Source organism: Mytilus edulis, chromosome 8 (assembly GCF_963676685.1).
Source record: "Mytilus edulis chromosome 8, xbMytEdul2.2, whole genome shotgun sequence".
In the NCBI taxonomy this organism is placed as follows: domain Eukaryota; kingdom Metazoa; phylum Mollusca; class Bivalvia; order Mytilida; family Mytilidae; genus Mytilus; species Mytilus edulis.
This window is the reverse complement of record NC_092351.1, coordinates 80,303,482-80,327,082: the sequence shown is the minus strand read 5'-3', so window position 1 is coordinate 80,327,082 and position 23,601 is coordinate 80,303,482. Positions and strand designations below refer to the sequence as shown.

At 31.6% G+C, this 23,601-nt stretch overlaps 1 protein-coding gene across 10 annotated transcripts in view; it reads left to right on the top strand.

The window, feature by feature from the left end:
• The window catches only part of LOC139486373 (protein Shroom3-like), a 116,107-nt gene that overhangs the window by 70,830 nt on the left and 21,676 nt on the right, over window positions 1-23,601 (top strand). For 9 of the 10 annotated variants that reach the window (XR_011655566.1, XM_071271243.1, XM_071271240.1 and 6 more), the window contains 3 exons: window positions 3,945-7,770; window positions 8,596-8,639; window positions 10,836-10,904. Coding sequence is in view for 9 of the 10 variants with exons in the window: in XM_071271243.1 (XP_071127344.1) it covers window positions 3,945-7,770; window positions 8,596-8,639; window positions 10,836-10,904 (3,939 nt within the window). In the remaining variant the exon portion in view is untranslated. The remainder of the gene's footprint in view (window positions 1-3,944; window positions 7,771-8,595; window positions 8,640-10,835; window positions 10,905-23,601) is intronic. The other variant, XM_071271241.1, reaches the window with a different exon arrangement.

Genomic DNA, 23,601 nt, shown 5'->3' with positions numbered 1-23,601 from the left:
AAATGGGTGTTTTTACTTGGGTTTATCATTGTATGCCTAAGAATGTCCACAAAAAATGCAAACACTGTGTCAAGATTTAGAAAATATTTCAAATTGAGTAATATCAAGTAGAAATGTGATTATCTAGTGTCATTATATATAGGTATTTGATTTAATCAGGTTTAAGTTGATTTCAAAATATTTAGTTGTATATATTTTAAAAGGTACTTTGACATAATTGTGACTTTGAAATGGATAAGACTTAAGGGTGTTACTTCACACAGGTGTTCTTGAGACGATATACTGTATAACCTTGTATAGAGTTGATTCTTCAAGTGTATGTAAAGTTGTCTTATACTCTGAGCAACGATTCAATACACTAAATCTGTTGGATGGAGTTAGATGGATAGTTAATGTGTCATTGGTAATTATACTACATGCATTTCCTTATTTACTGTGGATTCATTATTTTTCGTTGGATACCAATTTTTGAGGATTTCGTGGGTACACAGGAACCATAAATTTAAATGTTCAACAATTACAAATTTTCCATAGACTTGTATACTGATTGACTTTAGAAAAACAACGAAATTAAATATCTATGAAAGTGTAAGTTTTCTTTATCCACAGAAATTGGAAACCATGAATATAAATGAATCCACAGTACACTAAATCAGGATGGAGTTAGGTGGATTATAGTTAATGTCTCATCGGTAATCATACGTAACATTCATCTCCTGTGACATTTTTACATTTTCTTAGATATAATTGTGTTTGAATATAATGATGTAGAATAAAATGTCATAATCTGGTTTTTGACAGGTTTCAATTCAATTTGTTGAAACAATATCTGGTGAGGCATGTGAACTGATGCTCAATTATCAAGTTACTGCATCTATTTTACAGGTGGGATTGTTTTCATGTATGTTCTATGTAAACACCTGAGGGTATCCGAAAGTATAAGACATAAATTAGGTGTTAATAAGTTCAGTCAGTCAGACATTTGTTTGTTTGAATTATTTGTGACACCTGAATTAATTGGGTAACAGATGGATAGAAATATTTCTTACAAATTATGACATTATTGGATGAATTTTGGTTGATTTATTGAATTTTTGGACCAGAGAGAGCAAAATTTTGATTCCAACAAATACTTGTTAATCTTTGGGGGATCTGTTCTTTTGTATAACGGTTGACTTTTGATATCAGGAACCTAGATAAGTCTTTTCATATTTGATATAACAAGATTATTGTTTGACTCATTTAAGGAACAATAAATTAGCAAACATTGAAACACCTGTATAAGTTATATATAAAAGAAATGTGCATAGCTATAAAATCTCCTTTGTCAGCCGGTTTTATATGGACCAGAATAAACAAATTTCTGAAAGATAACTTTTTTGCTGCTATATGTATTTGGTACAGAACTTTTTCTTGAATATAATTTATTAAAACACCTCAATATATTAACTTCTGCCAGCAACCATGAATAAATAAAACTTTCGGCCAGTTAAAAAAAAATTAGTTGAAATTTTTAATTTTTTAAATTTTACATCACAGTTATAAATAGAATACATTTTCTTTTTAAATTCCCTGGCATAAAGTATACTGTTTGCATGCAAGAACATTTTACAGCTAGCAATTAATGTTCCTTGATAAAAATTTAAAATCATATATGGATTTTATTGTTTGTCAATCTTTTTCAAAGTGTTTGCAACATTTTTGACAAAGTACATACAAAAATACCAGGGACATTTGGTCTCCTTGTCTAATACCTTTATTAATAAATTTGTATATATCTGTCACAACCTACGTAGATATTATACATGTCTACCATGTAACATTATGTAATACTTGTTTTGGTGTTTTTTTTCTCTGTCACTTTATCTTTAATATGGATCTAATGATCAGGAGCGTAAGAATTTCTGAATTAAACACGTTTGAAGTGAGCAATTGAAAGGTTAGTGTGAATAGTCTTTTCAAGGTTTATATAAGTTTTATGTTGTTTTCGATGCATGAAATGATTTTGAGATAAAACCTGACACTCCTAAATAAATTTAAACTTGGTGTGGTTCGATCATAATTGTTTCTCTTCTCTTGTTTTTATAAAGATAATACTGTTGGTTTTCCTGTTTGAATTGTTTAACAAAAGTCATTTTAAGGTTCTTTTTAGCTTGCTGTTTGGTCTGTGAGCCATCAGGGTTTTACAGTGTTGAAGGCCATTATACTTTGACCTATAATTGACAACTTTTTCATTTAGTGACCAACTGGATGGAGAGTTTTCTTATTCAGGCACTCATATCACATTTTTTATTCAATTTATAATGTCAATAAGTTTTTTAAGTTGCAGTAAACATTGTCATTTGCTTATTGTTAAGGTAATTCGAGTTTCAGTTTCCGTCTTAGCTTAGAGATTAGAGATTAGAGATTGCAATGTTTAAAATTCTGATTTGCATACAAAGGTGCATATATTTTGCCATAGGTTATATTTGATGAAGTTTTTTTGTTAAGAATGTAGTATTTTTTGTGTAAATTGTAGTTGGTGCCTAAAGCTTGTTGTAAAATGCATGTCATGTGAGTGCAGAATGATGTATTCTGTACAATTGTTAGTACAAAATTCAGATATTATTTACATATTTATATTAAATTAAATGTTATTATCCATTTTTCATATATTATTCATCAAAGGGAGTTATACTAGTATTTTATTCTAATGTCAACAAGTTATGAAATTGTAATTTTCTATCCATAACTTGATCATATTTGTAGATATAATTATTTACTTGGCTGCTGTATTATACAGTGTTTCCCTAAGGCATCCTAAGGATTATAATGATGATTTAAATTATTACCCCTGTACAATTCTGGTAATATCAATTGACAGAAATATGATAAAAAGTTCATTCGTAAAAATGTTATAGTACATTTGAATTGTTAGCCTTGAAGTTGAAATGACCTAAGTTCTCTCAACTTTTTCATTTATAAAGATTAAAATATTAAAATATATGTGTATACCCAAATTATTAAAATCCTGCAATGGGAAAAGTTCATAATTTGAAAGTACTTTCACTTTAAGCCGTTTATGGCAGTTAATAACGTCTCGTTCCTTGTTATATCTGTGGTTTTGTCGTTAGATAAACATGGAAAAATACAAAGGAAGACTTTTCATTAAACGTGCACCTGTAATATTTTACTTATAAAAGACGTATTACATCAGATTCTTTTAATAATTTTTGTTTAATATTTACACTTTATTAAATGACAAATTACAATTTTTTCGGTCTGGTAATTTCTACATGGTTATTTAGAATTAAATGCATGTCAGATCAAGTATGCGAGCCGTAATTAAGTGATCCATAATTATTAATTAGACAATTAATGACAAAATGACATGCATTTGCATGTTGATTAGATGCGATTCAAACAAATTAAAACTTTACATGGGTTCTTTTCAAGGACATGGTGTAACGGTACTGTTGTAACGAGATTACGTAATATGAAAATGACAGCATACCTTTGATTCTATAGAAAATATGTACATTGTTGTGAGTTTCCTAGGAAACATGCAGAAAACATCCGTGAAAGGCTGCATCTTAACATACAAATAAGTTGTTGTTTAACGATTTTTAAGTGCCGACGAGTGTTTTATATGCATGTTTAGGAGAAGGACACTTCTTAAGTTGTAAAAACTAGTGAACTTGACTGAATAGCTATTGAAAAATTGATCAAAGCTTTCATATTATGAAAATAAACCCAACTGATATAAATGTCCATTGCAACATAATAATTTTATAGTGCACATAGAAAATAGGTAATAGGCGTTTCATTTCATGGACGTATGTACTTGATTTTGTCAATTTTACAAGTTATTTGTTATAAAAGATATTTAAAGAAAACATTTTGACATTTTGAAATTTATTAGATAGTAATGCAATTTAAATTAAATTTTGTCTTTTCTTTTTCAGTGGTTCAAGACCTAGGCGTTATGATAAACCTCCTTCAGTAAGTTCATCAACAGAAGGTAGTATACAGCCATATCACACCCCAGAAAGTAGAGAATTGAGAGAGGGCGCCACTGTACAGTCATACCAAACCCAGGAAAGTAGAGAATTGAGAGAGGGCGCCACTGTACAGTCATATAAAACCCAAGAAAGGAGAGAATTGAGAGAGGGCACCACAGTACAGTCGTATCAAACCCAAGAAAGTAGAGAATTGAGAGAGGGCGCCACTGTACAGAATGAAAACAGGGATAATCAGCTACCAATGGAGCAAGCAACAACCCCCACAACAAAGCAGGTGAAAGAATGGCCAACGATGGCGGATTTGTCTCAAAAACAAATATTACCTAACAAATATGACGGTAACCAAGGTTACTTCAACCCTCATCTGTCTCCATCTAAATCTTCTCCGAGTCTCGACAAGGAGGAACCACATCATCCAAAAACTGGAAGTTACACGTCACCTTTAATAAATAAATCTAGTCCGAATATCCATGACGACGTTAAAAAATCAACACCATCATCAACATCATCATCATCTTCATCGTATTCAGCAAATCAAAAATGGTTTTCACCAAATGCCTACCAAAAACAGTCGCCTAGACAATATCATAGTAGTAGTAACTTTTATCAATCGTCACCGCAATTCACAAAACATAATCCTAATGACTATCAAAACTTACAAGATATACAGCAAAGCATTAACCAACCTAATGTGATGTCATATACACTTCCCCCGCCAGTAGAAAAGGAGGAAAGTGACCCAGAACTTCAAGGGCTGACGAAAGGGGATTATCGTCCCTTGTGTTCTCCGCCTGCTCCGCCAACCAGAGATATATCAAGTTTAAAATATGTGCCATTAAGTAACCAAAGTCATGCTAAATATCCATCGTGGCCAGTAACGCAACCGAGTGCTGATATAGAAAGTGGCGAGCCTATAAATGCTCCACTTAGTTTGTTAAATGAACACAATGCAAATCAAAATAATGTTAGAGCATTAAAGGACAGGAATAGTCCAAATTCTGAACGAAAAGCTAGTGACAGAAATGCAAGTGACCCTGGGTTCAAAAAACCTATTCCTTTTGCTGTCTTTCTGAAAAGACCAGATGAAAGACACCAGCAATATGGAAGTCATGTTAAAAGTGATAAAAAAGACACTGATTCTAAAATGAACGACTTTTTTGAGAGTCTACCAGGATATCAGCAACCAATCTTTGACCAAGATGGTCATCGATTTGGGGATGAAAAATATAATGTGTCCCCCCCAGAACGTGAGAGTGACGGGAGATATCCATCACAAAGGGTGTCAAATAAAACAGCAGATAACAGATACACCCCTCAATACAGGGGCTACCAGGAGCCTCCCAATTCTTCTAGGATAGCAAGAGACTCGGGATCAAATCCATTACTTAGTCCAGATAAGGACTCTAAACAACCATCATTCAGTGACTTGAGGTACTCAGATAAATCTTTGTTACATGTGACACCAGACAACAAATTTACAGACAGTAGTACAAGTCCTATGCAAAGTCCTAAGGATTCCAAACTTCCGCATGGATCTAAGGATAATTATCCGGACAATGTTCAAACTAGCATATATGATCCGAAAAACAATAGTTATCTTGTGAAGAAAACTATGGTGTGTTATACAACAGGAACACAGACGGAATTCAATTCACCAAAAAAGAAGTCGCCTTCATCCCCAGGATATAATATGCATTTTCCATTTGATAAATCAAACCAAGCAATTCAGACTTCTCCAGAAAACACGAACAAGGATGACGATTTTGTTCATATGCGTAAACGTTCTCGTGATAAACATGAGGAAAGTTACGAATCTCGACCTAGACCAAAGAGCACTAGTGAAAAGGATAAAATTTTACTAAAAAGTATAAATTCAGAACTTGATTCAACAGATCAGCATTCTGCACCGTTCATGAGAAAACTTGCACGTGATTTATTGGCTAATCAGACCCAGGAACATAAAAGACGATCAACAAGTTCAAGTGGTGGTAGTGGATTACGTAGTCCAAGCTCTGACTATTCTCATTATTTTGGTGAACTTAGAGAATCAGGATCTTATAGTAGTGTTATAATTCATGATGATTTGTCTGAAGCTGAAAGTGCCACATCTCCTAAACCTGATGGGACCTACGATATTGAAAAACAACATTTACATCAGTTTGAAAAGTTGAAAAGTCCAAGACGTAGTCTTGATCCGTCAATGTTTTCACAGAAATTTAGTAGTACCCGTGGATTACAAAACTCTCGGTACGGATCGGAAGCACAATTGGTGAATCAGAGTCACAAAGATCATACCTCAAGTATGATCAATTTACCCAGATCAGCAAGAGAAGATTCACGACCTAAATTTTCTAGACCGAGTACCGATTCATCCACGCCATCACATAAGACAGGAAGTTCTACTGATACCTTTTCATCAACTAGTACCCATTATAGTTATGATGCTTCTCCTGGCCCTTATGTTCCAGGAATACCGGGACCAGCACATCATACAGCTAGAAGGGAATCAAATGATTCAGTTTTCGTTGATGAAAAGTCTCCATTTGAGAAAAAGGGAGATAATTTCAAAGATTTCAAATCTGAAAATAACAATGATAAAAAATCAAAAACTACTGCTTGGGTAGGTAGGACACAGTCTATGAAAAAGGCTTATGGGGTATATGATGAAACACATAGCTTGATTCATAAGAGACAAGAAAGTGAAGTCTCGTCAAGTTCTAGTGAAAATCATCAATTTATTCATAGTCGGTCACAGTCTGATTCAAACTATTTGCCGATGAATGAAATAAGAGCAAAACAAAATAGTGATAAAATGCTTGGTGCAATTAACGAAGAAACATCTGAAGCAAGATGGCAAGATGCTCTTAGGAAATCAAAGTCACGAGAAATTTCATATGAACAAAATTATAGTGAACTTGATGTTAAAAGGCATGTGAACGAAAAATTACGTGAGTATCAAAATAAAACTGAATTGGAAAGAACAAACTTAAAAAGAACTTCATCAGAACAGTTTAGGCCAATGAAAGAAAGAATGGCAAATAATAAGACACATTCAGAATCTAAACTTGATGAACCTAAACAACAATTATTACCCAACAAAGATCTGGACATGCGTCAATCTAAAGTAACAAACCCTAGAGAGAAACTTTCGCAATCACCATCTCATTCTCAGACTGATTTACGCAGTCCTTCAAGTTCTGATTCGTCTAGAAGAAGCAGTGATCGACTGCCTTCTCCTTCTAGTTCTCGTTTAGATTTACGATCTGACTCCAACAGTGGTAGCGATAAGAAATCGCCTTCTCCGTCATCATCACGTGCCGATTTAGTTGGTTCCAGAGATGATCTGAAACGTGCTCAGAAAAATGCTCTACAAAATTTTATGCTTACAAAAACGGGTAGATTACCGTCAGATGAAGAAGAAAATCTCCAACAACTTCAAAATAATGGAAATGTACAATCCCAACCTGATCGTCCAACTAGGTTGTCTGTCACCGAATCTTTTCGTAAAAAATATGCAGAGGGTGATAAATTACGAAGGTCAAGGTCAATATCATCAACAGATAGTGGAAATTACACAGAGATGAGACCACCTATGCGTCCACAGCCGACAGAATGGTCAAGAGTAAGATCCCAAACGGCGAGACGACCACAGTCTATTGGTTCTGATTCTGGTTCTAGTTTGGTTGATCCCTATGCTGTTACACCAGTGATTTCGTCTTCCTTTGACCACCAACGAAGTGATTCATTAGAATCACCTAGGGTAGAACAGGTACGGTTTATTTCAAAGGAAAATAGTCCTTCTACATTGATTTTATTTAATGAGAAGTTTCTTAGTTAAAAGAACCCTATAACAAGCATACTTCTTTGGGTATGAATATAGGTGTAAGAAGATGTGTTATGAGTACCAATGAGACAACTGCCAAAAGTCACAATTTGTAAAAGTAAATCATCATAGGTCAAAGTACGATCTTCAACACAAAGCCTTGGCTGAAAAATAGGAACAAAAGTAAGAACAAAACAAATGAAAAAAGTTAAAATGTTTTGAAGCACTTATCTGAACAGAACATAAACAACAACGAATTGCAAGATTAATATTAATGGAGAGAAGTGTGCAGTTGTAAATAAAACATAAGACTTTAATATTCTTGTTAAGCCTTATAGGAATATGGATACTAAAATTTCATTTTGATTCAATATTTTTAAAGAATATAAAAGAACATAAACACAAAATTACAACACACAAAATGCAGACAAGATATATAATAGCACAGGCATATTGAAATGCATGCAAAGCATTACTAAAATACATATCTAAACATGTCAAAACTGAAGCACAACTAAAACTTAAGCATAAATAAAAATATAGCACACATGCAAGTCTTGATTTATAAGCTACTCTTATTAAAAAAAAAAAAGCTACTCTTATTAATGTTCTGTCTTCTGAGTGAAACATTTACCATGATTAGAGACTGTATGAAATTTTACCACATAGGAATATATTTTTATCAACGTGAAATTTCAATTAATTGTGTTTACTTTTGAAATTGCTGACCAAAGGGAGATAACTGTATATTTGTATGTGGTATATTTACAGATGACTAAAGATTTACAGTCGAGTGGAGATACAACACCACAGAGGTAGGTCAAACAGAATTAGATTATTTTATTTTCAGTCTAGAGTTAGAAAGTGAGAATGCAAGAAAATTATTTGCAGAAGATTTTTGAAGTTTTTCTTGGTTTCTTAGTTTTTTTTAAATATTTTGTATTGGAACTAGTTGGACACACCTACATAAGTGTGATTTTTCTGAATTTCTTCCCTTATATCAATTTGGAAAATTGATTTTCATATATTGCATAACATGGAGATTCTACAAAGTGAAAATTCTCTCAAGGCTGTCCTGGCTTCCAGTGTCAGGCAATGCATTGCAGAGGGGGGATAGGAGGGGTCTTGATCCTGAAATCCCGGACTTGAAAAAACGAAATCCCGAGGTCCCGAATTTAAATAAAGCAAATCCCGACATCCTGAAATCCGAAAAAAGGATTCCCGGATCCCGAAAGGGTCAATCCCAAAATCCCGAGCTTAAAAACACCCAATCCCGGAGTCCCGATAAAGGTCCTATCCCCCCTCATTGCACTTCTGAGTGAGTTCCAAATAGATTTGCTGACTCAAATTTTTACTAATTGACAAATTTCTTGACATTGCTTTGATTGATAAATATATAACTGCTTCAGTTCTACTGCTACAAAAATTATATTTGTATGCTGCTCAGACTTTTTTTTCTCCAGAAATTGAAAATAATTAGTTTAAAGTAGTATATTTTAGATTAATTTCTATTCTTTTACATCGATCTTCTTTAGATTGACATCTTTGGAAGTTTTGTTACATTTGTAAATATTTCATTACCAAACAACAGTTAGATTTTTTAAGAGATTACTAGAGTAAAAATAAAATCTGTGTAAAATATGATACTTTTTTGTGTAAAATATGATACTTTTTTGTGTAAAATTCACTTGAAGAAAGTAGTTAAGCAAGCAGATATGGTTTAAAGTTAATTCAGTCAAATCGGTGAATGTCCTTCCAAATGCTAACAGAAAACATAGAAAATATATAGTGCTTCATAATAATTTGTTGTTTGAGGTCAAAACTTGACTTTATAGATGTTCACACACTGGTTTAAAGTTAATTCTATCAAATCAGTGAATGTCCTTTCAAACACTTACAGAAATTTAAAACATAGAAAATATATAATACCTCAAAGATAAATTTGTTGTTTTAGGTCAAAACTTGACTTTATAGATGTGCACACACAATCCCATAAAGATTATTATCAATTTTTAATCTCTTCCATAAATTTGATGAACACTTGAACTGACCATAAGTGACACACATCCTTCTAATAAACACTCCAAAAATTTGTAACTTTTACGTGTCATTTTGTGAAATTTATTAAAAGCGTGCATTTTTGCAAGTTGATAAAGTATTTAAAGTAATTCTGTTTAAAGAAGGTCCTCTTGTTTCTTGATGTAAGTATTTGCATGATAGGATAGGAAAAAAATTCACATGAATATGTTGTTTGTTTTATACAAGTGTATAAGTACTTGAGTTGAGATGGGCGATAAGTTGTCCTGTCGTCACCTTTGTTAAAAGGTTAAGTTGTTTTTAAGCATTTAGATTGCGTTGACATGCAGATATCACTTATAGAAAGACCTTAAATTCTTTTGTGTTTTCTGCGGCCTTGTCTTAGAATAAGAAAGAACACTTGTCAAAATCTGTTACCATGTGTAAAATTTTACATGTAAAAATTAGTTCACTGTTGATCCATTTACTTTCGAAAGTACCAATTTTTTCAGGGATTGTGTAAAATTTTAATTTTAGTGTATATTTGATTTTATGCTTTTGCTTTATTCTGCATACTAGATTATAATTTGTTATTCGTTAAACATAAAAATTCAAATTTCACCTGTACTTACCAAATCTGCAAAAATTTGTATCCCAAGAAAAGGGTTTCAACTGTTCATGCAACCTGTTAGTCAAATGCGTTTTGTTAAAATATACTTTTCTTTTTTTTGGTCATTTGGAATATGTTGTTTGTGCTGTATTTTGATCCTTCTACCATGAAATTCGTTTTACATGCACACGCATAAAAATAGCAGTTTTTATCCAAAGCAATCAAAGGTTTGAACCTTGTTTTCAATTTAGACTTGCTTATATATAATATATATTTTAGATAAAAAACTTGAAATTATTGAGTGTTAATATTGTATAATTATATAATTTCCAAAATGCTTACCTATAAATTTGCTGCATTTTTATGATTAAATTGTCTAATTTAGACATTCTAGACATTCTATAAGACCAAGGAAACATGTCCCGATAATAATTCAGTCGCCACGTTACTCCGGGTACGTACACCAAATGTTTGTAACATTTTTCCTTAACATAAGACCTGTGGTGGACTAACTGTATTTTGTTAAATTAATGAATAGTAATCAGTTGTTTATTTTGCTTTCTTAACTTCTAGTAGGTGGTTGCTAATTTATAAAAAAATATATATAATCAAGGGGAGATAACTTAAAATTTAATCCTGGTTGGTTTGGTTTTGTGGCATGTGTAACATAATGATATGATATTAGGATTTCTGTTTTTGTTACATTAATAAATATAGTAATCAGTTGTTTTATTTTGCTTTCAAAACTTCTAGTAGGTGGTTGCTAATTTTAAGAAAAATATATACTTAAGGGGAGATAACTCAAAAGTTAATCCTGGTTGGTTTGGTTTTTGTGGCATGTACACGTGTAACATAATGATATGATATTAGGATTTCTGTTTTGTTACATTAATGAATAGTAATCAGTTGTTTTATTTTGCTTTCTAAACTTCTAGTAGGTGGTTGCTAATTTTAAGAAAAATATATACTTAAGGGGAGATAACTCAAATTTTAATCCTGGTTTGTTTGGTGTTGCTGCATGTATAATATTCAGGTTTCTATTTAGACTGGATTTCTTGTGCTCCTGTTTTAGTAAATTGGTAGATATTCTAATTGTGGTGGAAATGAAATGAAATTATACATGTTGTAGAAAAAGAAAGTGCCAGCATGTAAAAATGTGTTCAGCATTGAGAAACATCTATTCTGTGACAATAAAGCTTTGCATTGATATAAGCCTTTTGTAAGGTTAAAGTATACACTTGGTGGATCTTTTAATAACTGTACTTTTACAACTCATAAATAGGGCTTTGATCTATACTGTAGTTTCACAAGTATTTGTAAATTATATAATAATTTTTTTACTTCATCCTAAAATTAAATTTTCATTACCATAAACTTAACTATCCTTTGTTTGAAATAATGTGATTTATATTTAAGAACTAACTTTTAGATTTAATGAGTCGCATCCTCATAAAAATGAACAATTCCACTTTGACTTTTGGTCTTAAGGTCATTGAACTGACCATTTTAAGGATGTTGACCACAAACTTTATACATTTGTCTGTTGATTTTAATGATATTTTTATTATCATAAAATCAGAAATGTGAATTTTTAAATTGAATTTCAGTGTTATAATTTATTCTCTGTCTGACATTCCATTAACTTATTAAGATAAATGTCCTTAAACGATGATATTGGTATCAGAAGTTAAACATTCTTAGACTTAAACCATGCTCATGTTCAGGTAAGCTCTGTTTGTCTGGAATATTGTTTCAATGATAAAACATGTGTTTTATTGTTGTGGTTTTGGATAGTTTAATTACAAGAAACCTGCCTTCTCAAACCAGTAAACCTGTGTAAAGTGAAGCCATTTATTAAATCTGTATGTTGGAGCTAAACACTTGTTTTATGTTCAGAGGTTTACAATGATGCGCTAAATGGCTAATGTAAATAAGTAGCATAACCTTTAAACTTATCTTCCCACTAATAATCTTGTCAGTGTGTTCAACTGTATGCTTAAGTTTTTTATGTCCCATTTATGGGCATTATGTTTTCTGGTCTGTGCATTCGTTCGTCCGTCCGTTCGGCAGTTCGTCTGTCCCACTTCAGGTTAAAGTTTTTGGTTAAGGTAGTTTTTGATGAAGTTGAAGTCCAATCAACTTGAAACTTACTAGTCAGTACACATGTTTAAATGCCAAATGAAAGATTTCCACCAATTTTCCCCCATTTTCACTGTCCACTGAACATAGAAAATGATTGTGCTGATGGAGCATCTGTGTACTGGGGACACATTCTTGTTTGGCATAAGAAAATAATGTTTTGGTTCTTTGGGTCTCTGACAGAATTCATTCATGTCTTGTAATGCAAATTAGAAACTATATTTTAATGGAAGATCAACATTGACATAATAGATTAAAACTAACATTATAATTTGCATTTTTATGCCCCACCTACGATAGTAGAGGGGCATTATGTTTTCTGGTCTGTGCGTCCGTTCGTCTGTTCGTCCGTCCGTCCGTCCGTCTGTCCCGCTTCAGGTTAAAGTTTTTGGTCAAGGTAGTTTTTGATGAAGTTGAAGTCCAATCAACTTGAAACTTAGTATACATGTGCCCTATGATATGATCTTTCTAATTTAAATGCCAAATTAGAGTTTTGACCCCAATTTTACGGTTCACTGAACATAGAAAATGAAAGTCCAAATTTCAGGTTAAAGTTTTTGGTCAAGGTAGTTTTTGATAAAGTAGAAGTCCAATCAACTTGAAACTTAGTATACATGTTCCCTTTGATAAGATCATTCTAATTTTAATGCCAAATTAGAGAATTTATTCCAATTTCACGGTCCACTAAACATAGAAAATGATAGTGCGAGTGGGGCATCCGTGTACTGTGGACACATTCTTGTTTATAAATACATGTAGTAATATATTTTACTATGTACTGGAATCATATTTGCATAATTGCTGGTTAACAAGATTCACAAATATAAATGCACATATTAAATTCGGATTGGCAATATTAATAGCATGAAAAATATGTAAAACATTAATTAATTCAAATTAAAATAACACTTAACATATTAGATTATAATTATGAAAGACAAAAGTAATAGCAGAAGCATTCTTTTGCTCATATATAGATATTATTATTATTATTAAGATATTAAGATATTTTATTTTCCAATTATGGGCCCCAAAGGGCATAAACATTACAACATCAATAATTTTTTCATAATACAATACAAACAATGAGATAGAAAAAAAAAAAAAAGTTAAACGAGAACTATTTAAGTTCTTAAAGAATACGTAGATAAAGAATCTATGGTATGTTTTTTTTTTTAATACTAATGCATTTTATTGCAAGTGTGGTTGATATAGATAACAAACAAGCAGCCCAAAAAGAAAAAAAGAAAAATAGATATCCACATATGTATAGTACACAAAAAGTTGATATATATATCAAACTAATAATAAAGAAAAGGTGAATAATTTATGCTGCAGTTGCATTCATATGAGTATAGACGAAACCTATTTTTTTCTTTCTTTAAAAAATGAAATAAAATGAATAATTTATGCTGCAGTCGCATTTATATGTGTATTGACCAAACCTAATATTTCTGCTAAGAACAATAAAAAAAGGTGAATAATTTATGATCGGATGTTAAAAGAATGTGTATAAAGTGTAGCCAAAAATAATAACATTGCATCCTTATGCATGCAAAGACCAGACTTTTTTTTTATAAAAGATTGAAAAAAGAGGTAAATAATTTCTGCTCGTATGTTAAAAGAATGTGTATTTAGTGTCGTCATCCTGTTGTATATATGGTATAAATATGACATAGTATATAGATGGAATGTAGATAACAGGTGTACATCTTCACCTGGTAATTAATTCAGGTGTAAAATGTGAGGTCTTGTAAAGGGCTGAAACAATGAAATGTGTAAAACAAAAAGGTAAAACTTCCTTCATGTAGTCTAGCTGCATTTCTCCATATCAGACCTAAGAGGTATAGTGGCCGGTATCGATCCTAAGTAAATGTCCTGACTAATCATTTGCAATCCTTATAAGAAAATGTTCTTCTGGGCATATATCTGTCTGATTTTTAATTTGTATGCAATTGTTACTGACAATTTATTTTCTCTGAAGAAGAATATTTTTTCATGAATTCTTGAAATCAGTGATTTTGTCAGAACTCTGCACACAAGCTTAAAGGAATATTAGTATATTATTGTATTTCGTTAAAATGTCACCCCAAAATCAACAAAAGTAATAACAAATCCACAGTTTTACACCATATTAATTCAGGTATTTCAGATGCAATAGTTATTCCTTATAATACACAGATCAAAATCTGTATTGCAATGGCAATTAAAACTGGAGACTGAAAGATAGCAAAAACAACTGTTTCAATGGTAATCAGGAGCACAAATCATATTGAATATGCCATAGTGGCAACAAATTGATTAAAACTTTATCTTTGACACTGTGCAGCATATGGTAATTTTTAATGAAATACTTCTGGCGAAATCTTGGAATACCCTTCATGACAAATCCCATTGCAATTCCTTCTTTATTCTAAATCTGTTTTAATTAGTAACATATATAGATATATATCATCAATTAAGTATAGATATTAAAAGAATGTTGATGGCTGATTTTATCATTGTAAGGTTTATCTATTCTTCTTAACTGAGTATGTTCAAAACATGTCAAAATAAAGCTGTCATTATATATACAGTAGTTAACCTATATTATATATTTATGGCCTGTGAAATCTATAAAGGGACTAAATAGGATCAAATTGTTTAAATTCTTCATCAAGGGCCTTGAAAGAATGTCTTATAGATTTAACTATTTAAATTTCTAACAGTATGTTTTAAAGGTACATTGCAGCTTATAATTTACATGTTTCAACATTCAATATCAGTGGCAGATCTAGAAATCTTCATAAGTGGGGGCCCACTGACTGCCTTAGAGGGGCCCGCTCCAGTCATGCTTCAGTGATTCCCTATATAAGTAACCATTTTTTTCCCCACAAAAGGGGGGGGGGGGGCCCTAACCATATTTAAATATTAATTTTGATTATTAGCTTGGTTTCAGAAGTCATTAAAAAAAACTGAACCCTTACATTAAGGATTTATTATGGAGAATGAGATAGGATTGTTGTCATCTATCATTTCACTCTTAAAATGGTGGAAAACAGTAATTTAACAGTAATTTAACTTTCTGGATGTGCCTCAATTTCCCAATTCAGTCAGGATTCTGTGATTCAGTGAATGTGGTTTGGTTTGTCAAACTGTCAATCATATTTGTTTTTCATTTATTGTTTAGTAAACTTAAATCAAGTTTTTGAGTGCTCTCATTTGAATTGTTTTATATTTGTCAATGTGGGCCCTTTTATTAGCTTGCTATGTGGCATGGGCTTTGCTCATTGTTGAAGGCAGAATGGTGACCTATAGTTGTTAATTTCGATGACATTTGGTCTATGGTGTACATGTAGAGTTGTAACTTTGGCAATTATACCACATCTTCTTTTTCATCTTTATATGCATATGATAATTGGTGTTTTTTGGTGAATGAAAAATGTGCAGTTGACATCATAGTATAGCTTATATGTATTGATTGATCAAACTAGCAAATAGTTTTGGCCTCGTAATACCATATAATGCTATGAATTATTATAAAATTTGTATTATTTTCTGCAACATATGGTTAGATCCCATTTAAGGTTATAATTTATACATGATATTACAGAAAATGAAAATCAGCCCATGAAAATCAATAGATTATTTCTGTAATATCAACTAACTAAATATGTTGTATCACTTTCCCTATAAATACCACAATGGATTGTGAGGGGCTTAAAGAAAAAGAGATTTTTACTTATCCATTAAATAAACTTTGATCTATTTGTATATACTATTGTTACATATACAATCATAACTTCTATGTAACATTCTTTTATGATACCTGGGGACATTATATTTTGGGTCCATAATACGATATTGGTTTGCACATTTTAAAAGATCCTCGATCAAACCTCGACCTTTTCGTTATCGGATTATTTTCAAATTTATCAAAAGTGGGTGTTGCACATTAAAATAAATGGAATGCAAGAAAAAAAAATTACTTTTGATCCTGGTAGCATTATTGTGAATTGATATTATCCATAAATATATACGTGCCCTTAGGGAGCCTCTTAACTTGTCATTAACTATGTGAGGTAAGGTGCCATGTTCAGCCAGGTATGATGTTGATGTTTGGTCAAAGTTAGTATTCATTCATCAATCTAGTAGTAGTCCTCTTAATTAAGACTGTTAGTCTCCGTTACAACGTTTACTTTCGTCATCATGAAGTCCATCCTTGTCCGGGGAAGAGATTTTACGAGTAAACAGTAAACAATGATTGATTAAAATGCACTTATGGTGAATTGTTGTGGATTTTGTGTTTTCGTTGGAAGTATGTCCCGGATAGGGAGGGATTAACAATGGAATTTCCTGTTTATATAGTAGATGGGGATAATTATTTGGATCGGAGGAATTTACCGTTGAATACAGTTGTTCCCAAAGGTCACGATGGATGGAGGTCAGTATATCAGATGATATCAGATAAACATGAATTGTTGTATCAATATTATTTGTCCCACATATGGTAATACAAACAAAATTGATAATTTACATATGTTTGCTAAATATATTTTGTTTTTATATAACAAACTTTCTTTTGTTGGTAAATGAATAACAATTTTAAATTCTACAATCAGCTGTTGTTTGACATAATATTTAGCTTTGATTTGCCAAATATTGTTGTATATTTCTAAAGTATATGTGAAATTTTTGAATTAAAGAACAATATTTTGATCAGACTTTTGCTTTGCATGTGAAGGGGCACTTTTCCAAATTAACCGATATCTTAAACTAAAAAATCATATTTATTTAGATTTTTTTTTTTTTGGGGGGGTGGGAAGGGGGGGGTCAGTATACAGTATTAAATCTGAATGCTCTTGATGTGACTCCTATTTAAAGCTTGTCATAAGTCCATAATTATATATGTCCAACTAAGAATGGTATTATTACCACATTTTCTGTTTGTCTGTCTGTCTGTGTGCTTAAATTATGTTCAGTTAAATTTGTCAGAATTCAAAATTCTTGCTGCATTGGTGGCCTTTGGCTGTTGTCTGCTCTTTTGTTGTGTTGTTGTCTCTTTGACACATTCCCCATTTCTATTCTCAATTTTAATGTAGTATGTCAAGGAAATTTCTACAATATTATACAAGACAGGTCAATTTTAATCTCAATTAACTAAGTTAAGACTTGACATTTATAAAGATTTTGTGTTTGAATGTTATACATGGGTCACCACTGGTCACTCACATGTCCAATACTTATTTCAGGAACTTGTGTAAGAACTTCCCAGAAAGGTGATAAAGTTCAAAGTTGACACATTTATGTGTTGTACATCTTGTCAAAGTTTATACTTTTTGTGTATTACTTTCCCCAGAAGCTAGATATGTTAAATAAAATTATATAAAATATACTGTAAAACTTGACATGAGTGACAGGCTAAAAACCAGGTTAAATTTACTAATTTTTTGTAGTTGCTAAAAGTTTCCCAAACACATACTAAAAATGAACTAAGGATTTTGATTTAACTTTTAGGATGCTATGTGGTTAGTGATCGTTTAATTTTAATTTCAATCAGTAAGATATTACTATACAAATCCTTGTTTCAATCAACAACAACAAAATCTGACTTAAAATGTTCAAATCATATATTCTTTTTAGACATAGTTTTCCAAAAATTGCTTCTTAAAAAAAAAATCCTTTGGTGTCTTCACAGCCAAATTCACTGTAGATCATATGTTATGATAAACAATAAATTGATAGATTTACGATTTACATTTTATAAACAGTAAACATGTAATTATCAAAACCATGACTTTAATAAATAAATAAATAAATAAGGAAAATCAACTCATGAGTATGACAATAAAAATGTAACTGTTTCAAGATTAAGATTATTAGGATTAAAAAATAAACAATAAAATACCAGAGTCCAGTTCAGTGAGGATTTGTCAAGTGTCAGAGGGTTAGGTGGTAATCAGTAGTAATCCTAAACCACTCAAAAGTCATTGAATTTCAATGGTCACAAATTTAACACTTGATTAACTGATTAAATGGAATTTTAATCTTGATTTAATTTGGTGGAAATTAAAGTCAGCTAAATTTTGAAGACTTAATAGTGTATGAGATAGTATATTACTCATGCTTAAATGAAGGATAATTTATTCATTATAAAGTTCAAGATTGGAAAAGTTATTTTATAGTTGATGATTGAATTGCATTCTCAATCAGCACCAATGCTGTGATTGCATTGCAATCTTTACAGCCAGCTGCTATCTGGTTCATGAATTCTAAATTGGGATATTCCATATGCATGCAAGTTATTTTGACAAGTTGGAAACAATTATCTGTCTGTCTACAAAATGTTTAGAAACTTAATGGCTTGAAAAATAAATGCATATTTTTGGCAGCAAAAATGTGTGTTGCAAATTAGCTGCAGAAGGCCAAAAGGTTAACTTATAGATCAGTTCTGTCAGGTGCAGAAGACAAAAACAGATGAAAGGATATTTATGTTAAAACCAAGTAAAAGGAAATAGCATCTTCACAAGCAAGTATCCTGTTAACCTCATCTTTAGAATCATTGGCAGCTTTGATCGCTTCATGCATAATTGTTTTACTGTCTACTGGAGAAGCATTATTACTAAGATTCAGCAAAACTTTGCAGTGTGTGAATTTAAGCTAGGTCAAAGAATGATACTAAGGCAAGCGTGATAGGTGGAAAGTGGTGGCTTAGAGGGCTCTTCAGCAGCTTATGTGAAATTTGTTGACTTATAAGTGTATATTTCCTGTAAGCATCTATCTTTAGCTACAATTGTTTAAGATTGTGAACATCTGAAACTTTATTGTGGTCAGTTTGTCCTGTCTAGAGGAGTGCAGTAGCCAGGCCCTGTCTCTCTTTTAATGATTTCTGTACGTGTTTTATAGGACCTATAGTGGGACCGCATACTTTTAATTTATGAATGACAATTATCTTGTGGGAAAGACTCCATTCACAAAGTAGAATTTTTGTACATTATACAGCATAAGTTTGCTGAACATCCTTCTGGGAAAGCAGGATAATATTAAATTGTTAAATATGGATTTAATGTCTTATGTTCCACACAATGGAATGAGAACAAGGTATGTTGATATAGCATGGTAGAATTATATGTTAAAAAGATTCTTATTTTAAAAGATTTCTACGGTTTGGTTGATGTGGTAGTAGAAGCTCATTGGTGTCTTACATCCTGATGCTACATGCTGGTTTATGCTGGTTTAGTATTCATCCCAAAGTTTCAGTTTTTACTGTTGACTCTTTTTATGCAAATGAGTTCACTTCCAGTTTTTGGTAGGGGTCATGAGACTTGATCTATTTTCTGCATAGTTTGCAGTGTATAATTCCCCCCCCCCCCTTTATCTATTTTCTGCATAGTTTGCAGTGTATAATCCCCCCCTTTATCTATTTTCTGCATAGTTTGCAGTGTATAATCCCCCCCCTTTTTTGGCCATGATGTCTGAGTTTAATTGAGCCCTTGATGCATCCTCTGGCAGTCTCATTAGTTTTTGCATGACCTTGATCTTGCCTAGTTCAGACACAGTCCTAGATCAGCCCCTGTCTAGAATGTTAAAGTTTTGGCCATATAATACCATGATATGCATTGTATGTTTTGTTAGGCGTAAACATGAGATAAGATTGATATAAGGACATGTTTCGACTAATAAGACAGTTTTCTTATTATACATTGATGACTTTTAGTCATGGTTATTTCAATACAACTAGGTTTGTTAGGCTCATTTATAAAATCTCTGAAATCTAGAGGATAAAAGTGACATCGTATTACAGTATTTTGAACAATACACAAGGAAAATGATATAATTCTTAACTATTTACCTAGTATTTGTATTGTATACAATATATTATCATAAAATAAATTTTGTTGATGGAATTTATGAGATAAATAGGTAATAGGACAAGGAAATAGATCTGGAGGGCAAATACTGTCAATATTTCTACAACTCAGCTTTTAAAAACCACATACCTAGTGACCGTGTATGTTATGGCCAGTGGAAAAAAAATATTAACCAATTCCTGCTACCATTCTTAAGTATTATTATACTTTACTGTAGCAACCTTAAAAAAAAAAAATATTAAGAAAAATATTATAGTAACTATATGTTTTTCATTCTTTCAAGGAGAAATTAAACATCCTTTACAAGCAGCAAATAGTTGAAAGGGCTTCAAACTTTCAAATTGAAGCAATAGAGCTTAACTTGAGATATACCCCTTTTAAGCTTTGACTAAACTTTTGATTGTTCTGCTATACTTCTTACATGTTATCACTGAGCTCTGATGCATTTCATTCTGAACATTCAATTTCTATTAAAGAAGAATTAATCAAACTGGCATTATTTTTACTAGATCTATTTGCTCAGGATAATTGAGCCACTATTTATGTTTTGAGAACAAATCTGGAAGTATACAACTCTCTTATTCTCCTATCTCTTTCATTTAACATCAAGAAATCACGATTGTGTACCAGGATAGCATATAACCCCTCTGGCAAGATTTTCCTGATTGAACAGGTCTTTCAACTTTGATGGATAAAATTAATTTCATCATTTGACTCCATCTTGTTTCCCTGGGCCACAGTAACAACTATTGATGAACATAAATGTAACATTAAATATGGTACCAGGATTTCTTATTTTATGGAAATATGATATTTTAATCAATATTAAATTGGATTATTTACCTTGATTCAATTCTCAGGTAAAATTCTGTCATCAGCAGCTGACAGAAATATTTCAGGAATTTTGAAATCAATGATTATCAATAATGGTAAATTGGGTGCACCAGAGGGTAACTGAATGACACTGTCTCTTGAGATGTCATTTGAGTTGGTCTTAATTGCTATTGTACTGTAAATGAATTTGAATGAATATAAAATTTGACTTCTGTATTACTTATGAAAGAACCGGGAAGGCTTAAGTTTGAAATAGAAGTATAATATGACCTATAATTTAGTAATATTTACAAATGATAATATCAATAATGTATAATAATTCAGTATTCATCTTAAGTCAATTAAGGAAACAGATAATAAATGGCCACTTGTGGTCAGTATCTGGTCATCAGAAGTATATATATAACCTGATTCACATAAGTTATAAGGAAACATTTGTGGTCAGTTAAGAAGTTAAGGAGGAAATCAACAAGGTGACAGTTTTACCTGAGGACAGGTGACACATCAAAGATCAGCTGGCGATAAAACAAAATTTACAGATACAGTAGTGAAAAATTATTATTTTATAAGTCATAAAGATTACATGATTTTTGTTCAATTATGGTATGATTTAATGGGAAGTAGCGAAAACGTGAGTTTTTGTTTAGTTTATTGTTTTGGCATGCTGAAATCTGAGGATCTTACAGTAATTGTTTATTTTGAAATAGTAAAATTAACCATAGGCACATGCTTTTTCAGGATCCTGTTTGTTTTGAAATTGTAAAATTAGATTTGGCATGTTTATCTGGTACATATGATGTAGACATAAATTTATAGCGTTTAATGAAGCAGATCCTGAATAAAACACAGCAGTTTCAGGATCATATCATTCTTCCACCCCCCACAAGTACTTCCCTCCTTAAAAAAAATCCCCCAAAAATACAGAAGATTTTTTTTTCAATTTTGACGTCAAACACGCTATAAGATCCATCATTTTTATGCTTATTTCATATTTTGAACAATGACATAGATATATATATGTCAATAATTACATGTACATGTATTCTTAACAGTACATGTATTGCACTGAGTGATCAATTTCTGACAGATGGACAGTTTGTAAACAATAGGAATGATATATGAACATGTGAAAGTAAAATTGTACCATTTTTGGGAGTGGGACTTCATATTTAACTACTTTAATAATAATGTCCTTATTTCTTCTTTGAAACCCTTCAAGTTGATGATGAGAAAGTTTTTTTATTAACAAACAAAATATGATGCGACTGGTTTTAGGAGGTCCTTATGTGGGATTCGGGTTTTCCCCGTCTGAATGATTTTACACTAGTAACTTTTTGGGGCCCATTATAGCTTACTGTTCTGTGTGAGCCAACATTGACACTTGGTGTGTGGCTTTTGAAGACTATACTCTGACCTATAATGGTTTACTTTTACAAATTGTGACTTGGATGGAGAGAGTCTGTGTTGTTGGCACTCATACCACATCTTATATCTAATATGTGGTGTGCACTTCAGCCAAGTAGTTATATAATAGCTAAATTCTCAATTGGGGTATATCAAATAACTTGACTTTGATTTTACACAGTAACAAGTATCTTCTTCTCATTCTTGACATGTCTAAAAAAAAACAAAAAAAAAAGACAGATCTTTAGACCAATGACAATCAATATGGATGTTCACTGTATATACTTGTTGTATATTTATAGATTGATTTACTTTGATGTTAAGTATAAATATGTTTTTGATATCATTTCCTTTTAGGTCATATAAAATCAGAAATAAACATGATTTGTTATGACATCACTTTACAACATGTTTTTCCCACTGTATTGTGTTTGTTGTTTAAAGGATCCATATTAGACTGTGCTGTACGTATAACCAGCTGCATTCATAATGTGCTTTCCCTAGTCAGGATTGTTATTCAGTTGATGTGGTTTTAAATAGTTGTTCAACTCAGTAAATCAATTTGTTTTTGCTTTTATTGTTTTGTTCATGCAGTTCAATAAGGCTGTTCATTTTTTCCTGTTTGAATTGTTTTACCTTTGTCATGTCAGTACCTTTCATAGGTAATGCTTTATGATAGTGCAATCTGGGTTTTGCTCATTGTTGATTTGGCAATCATACATCTTATATTCATATTTATTGAAATTGATAAATCTTGAACTTCATATTTTTAAAATAATTCAATCTTGAAATGCTCCCTTATTATGGCAATGCAAAAATTTATGATTAATAAGTCATTTATTTATGGTTTTAATTTTTCTGTCCTCTTGCCAGACACTAATGGACTTTTAATATAAATCTTTGTAAAGCATTCTTGATCTACTA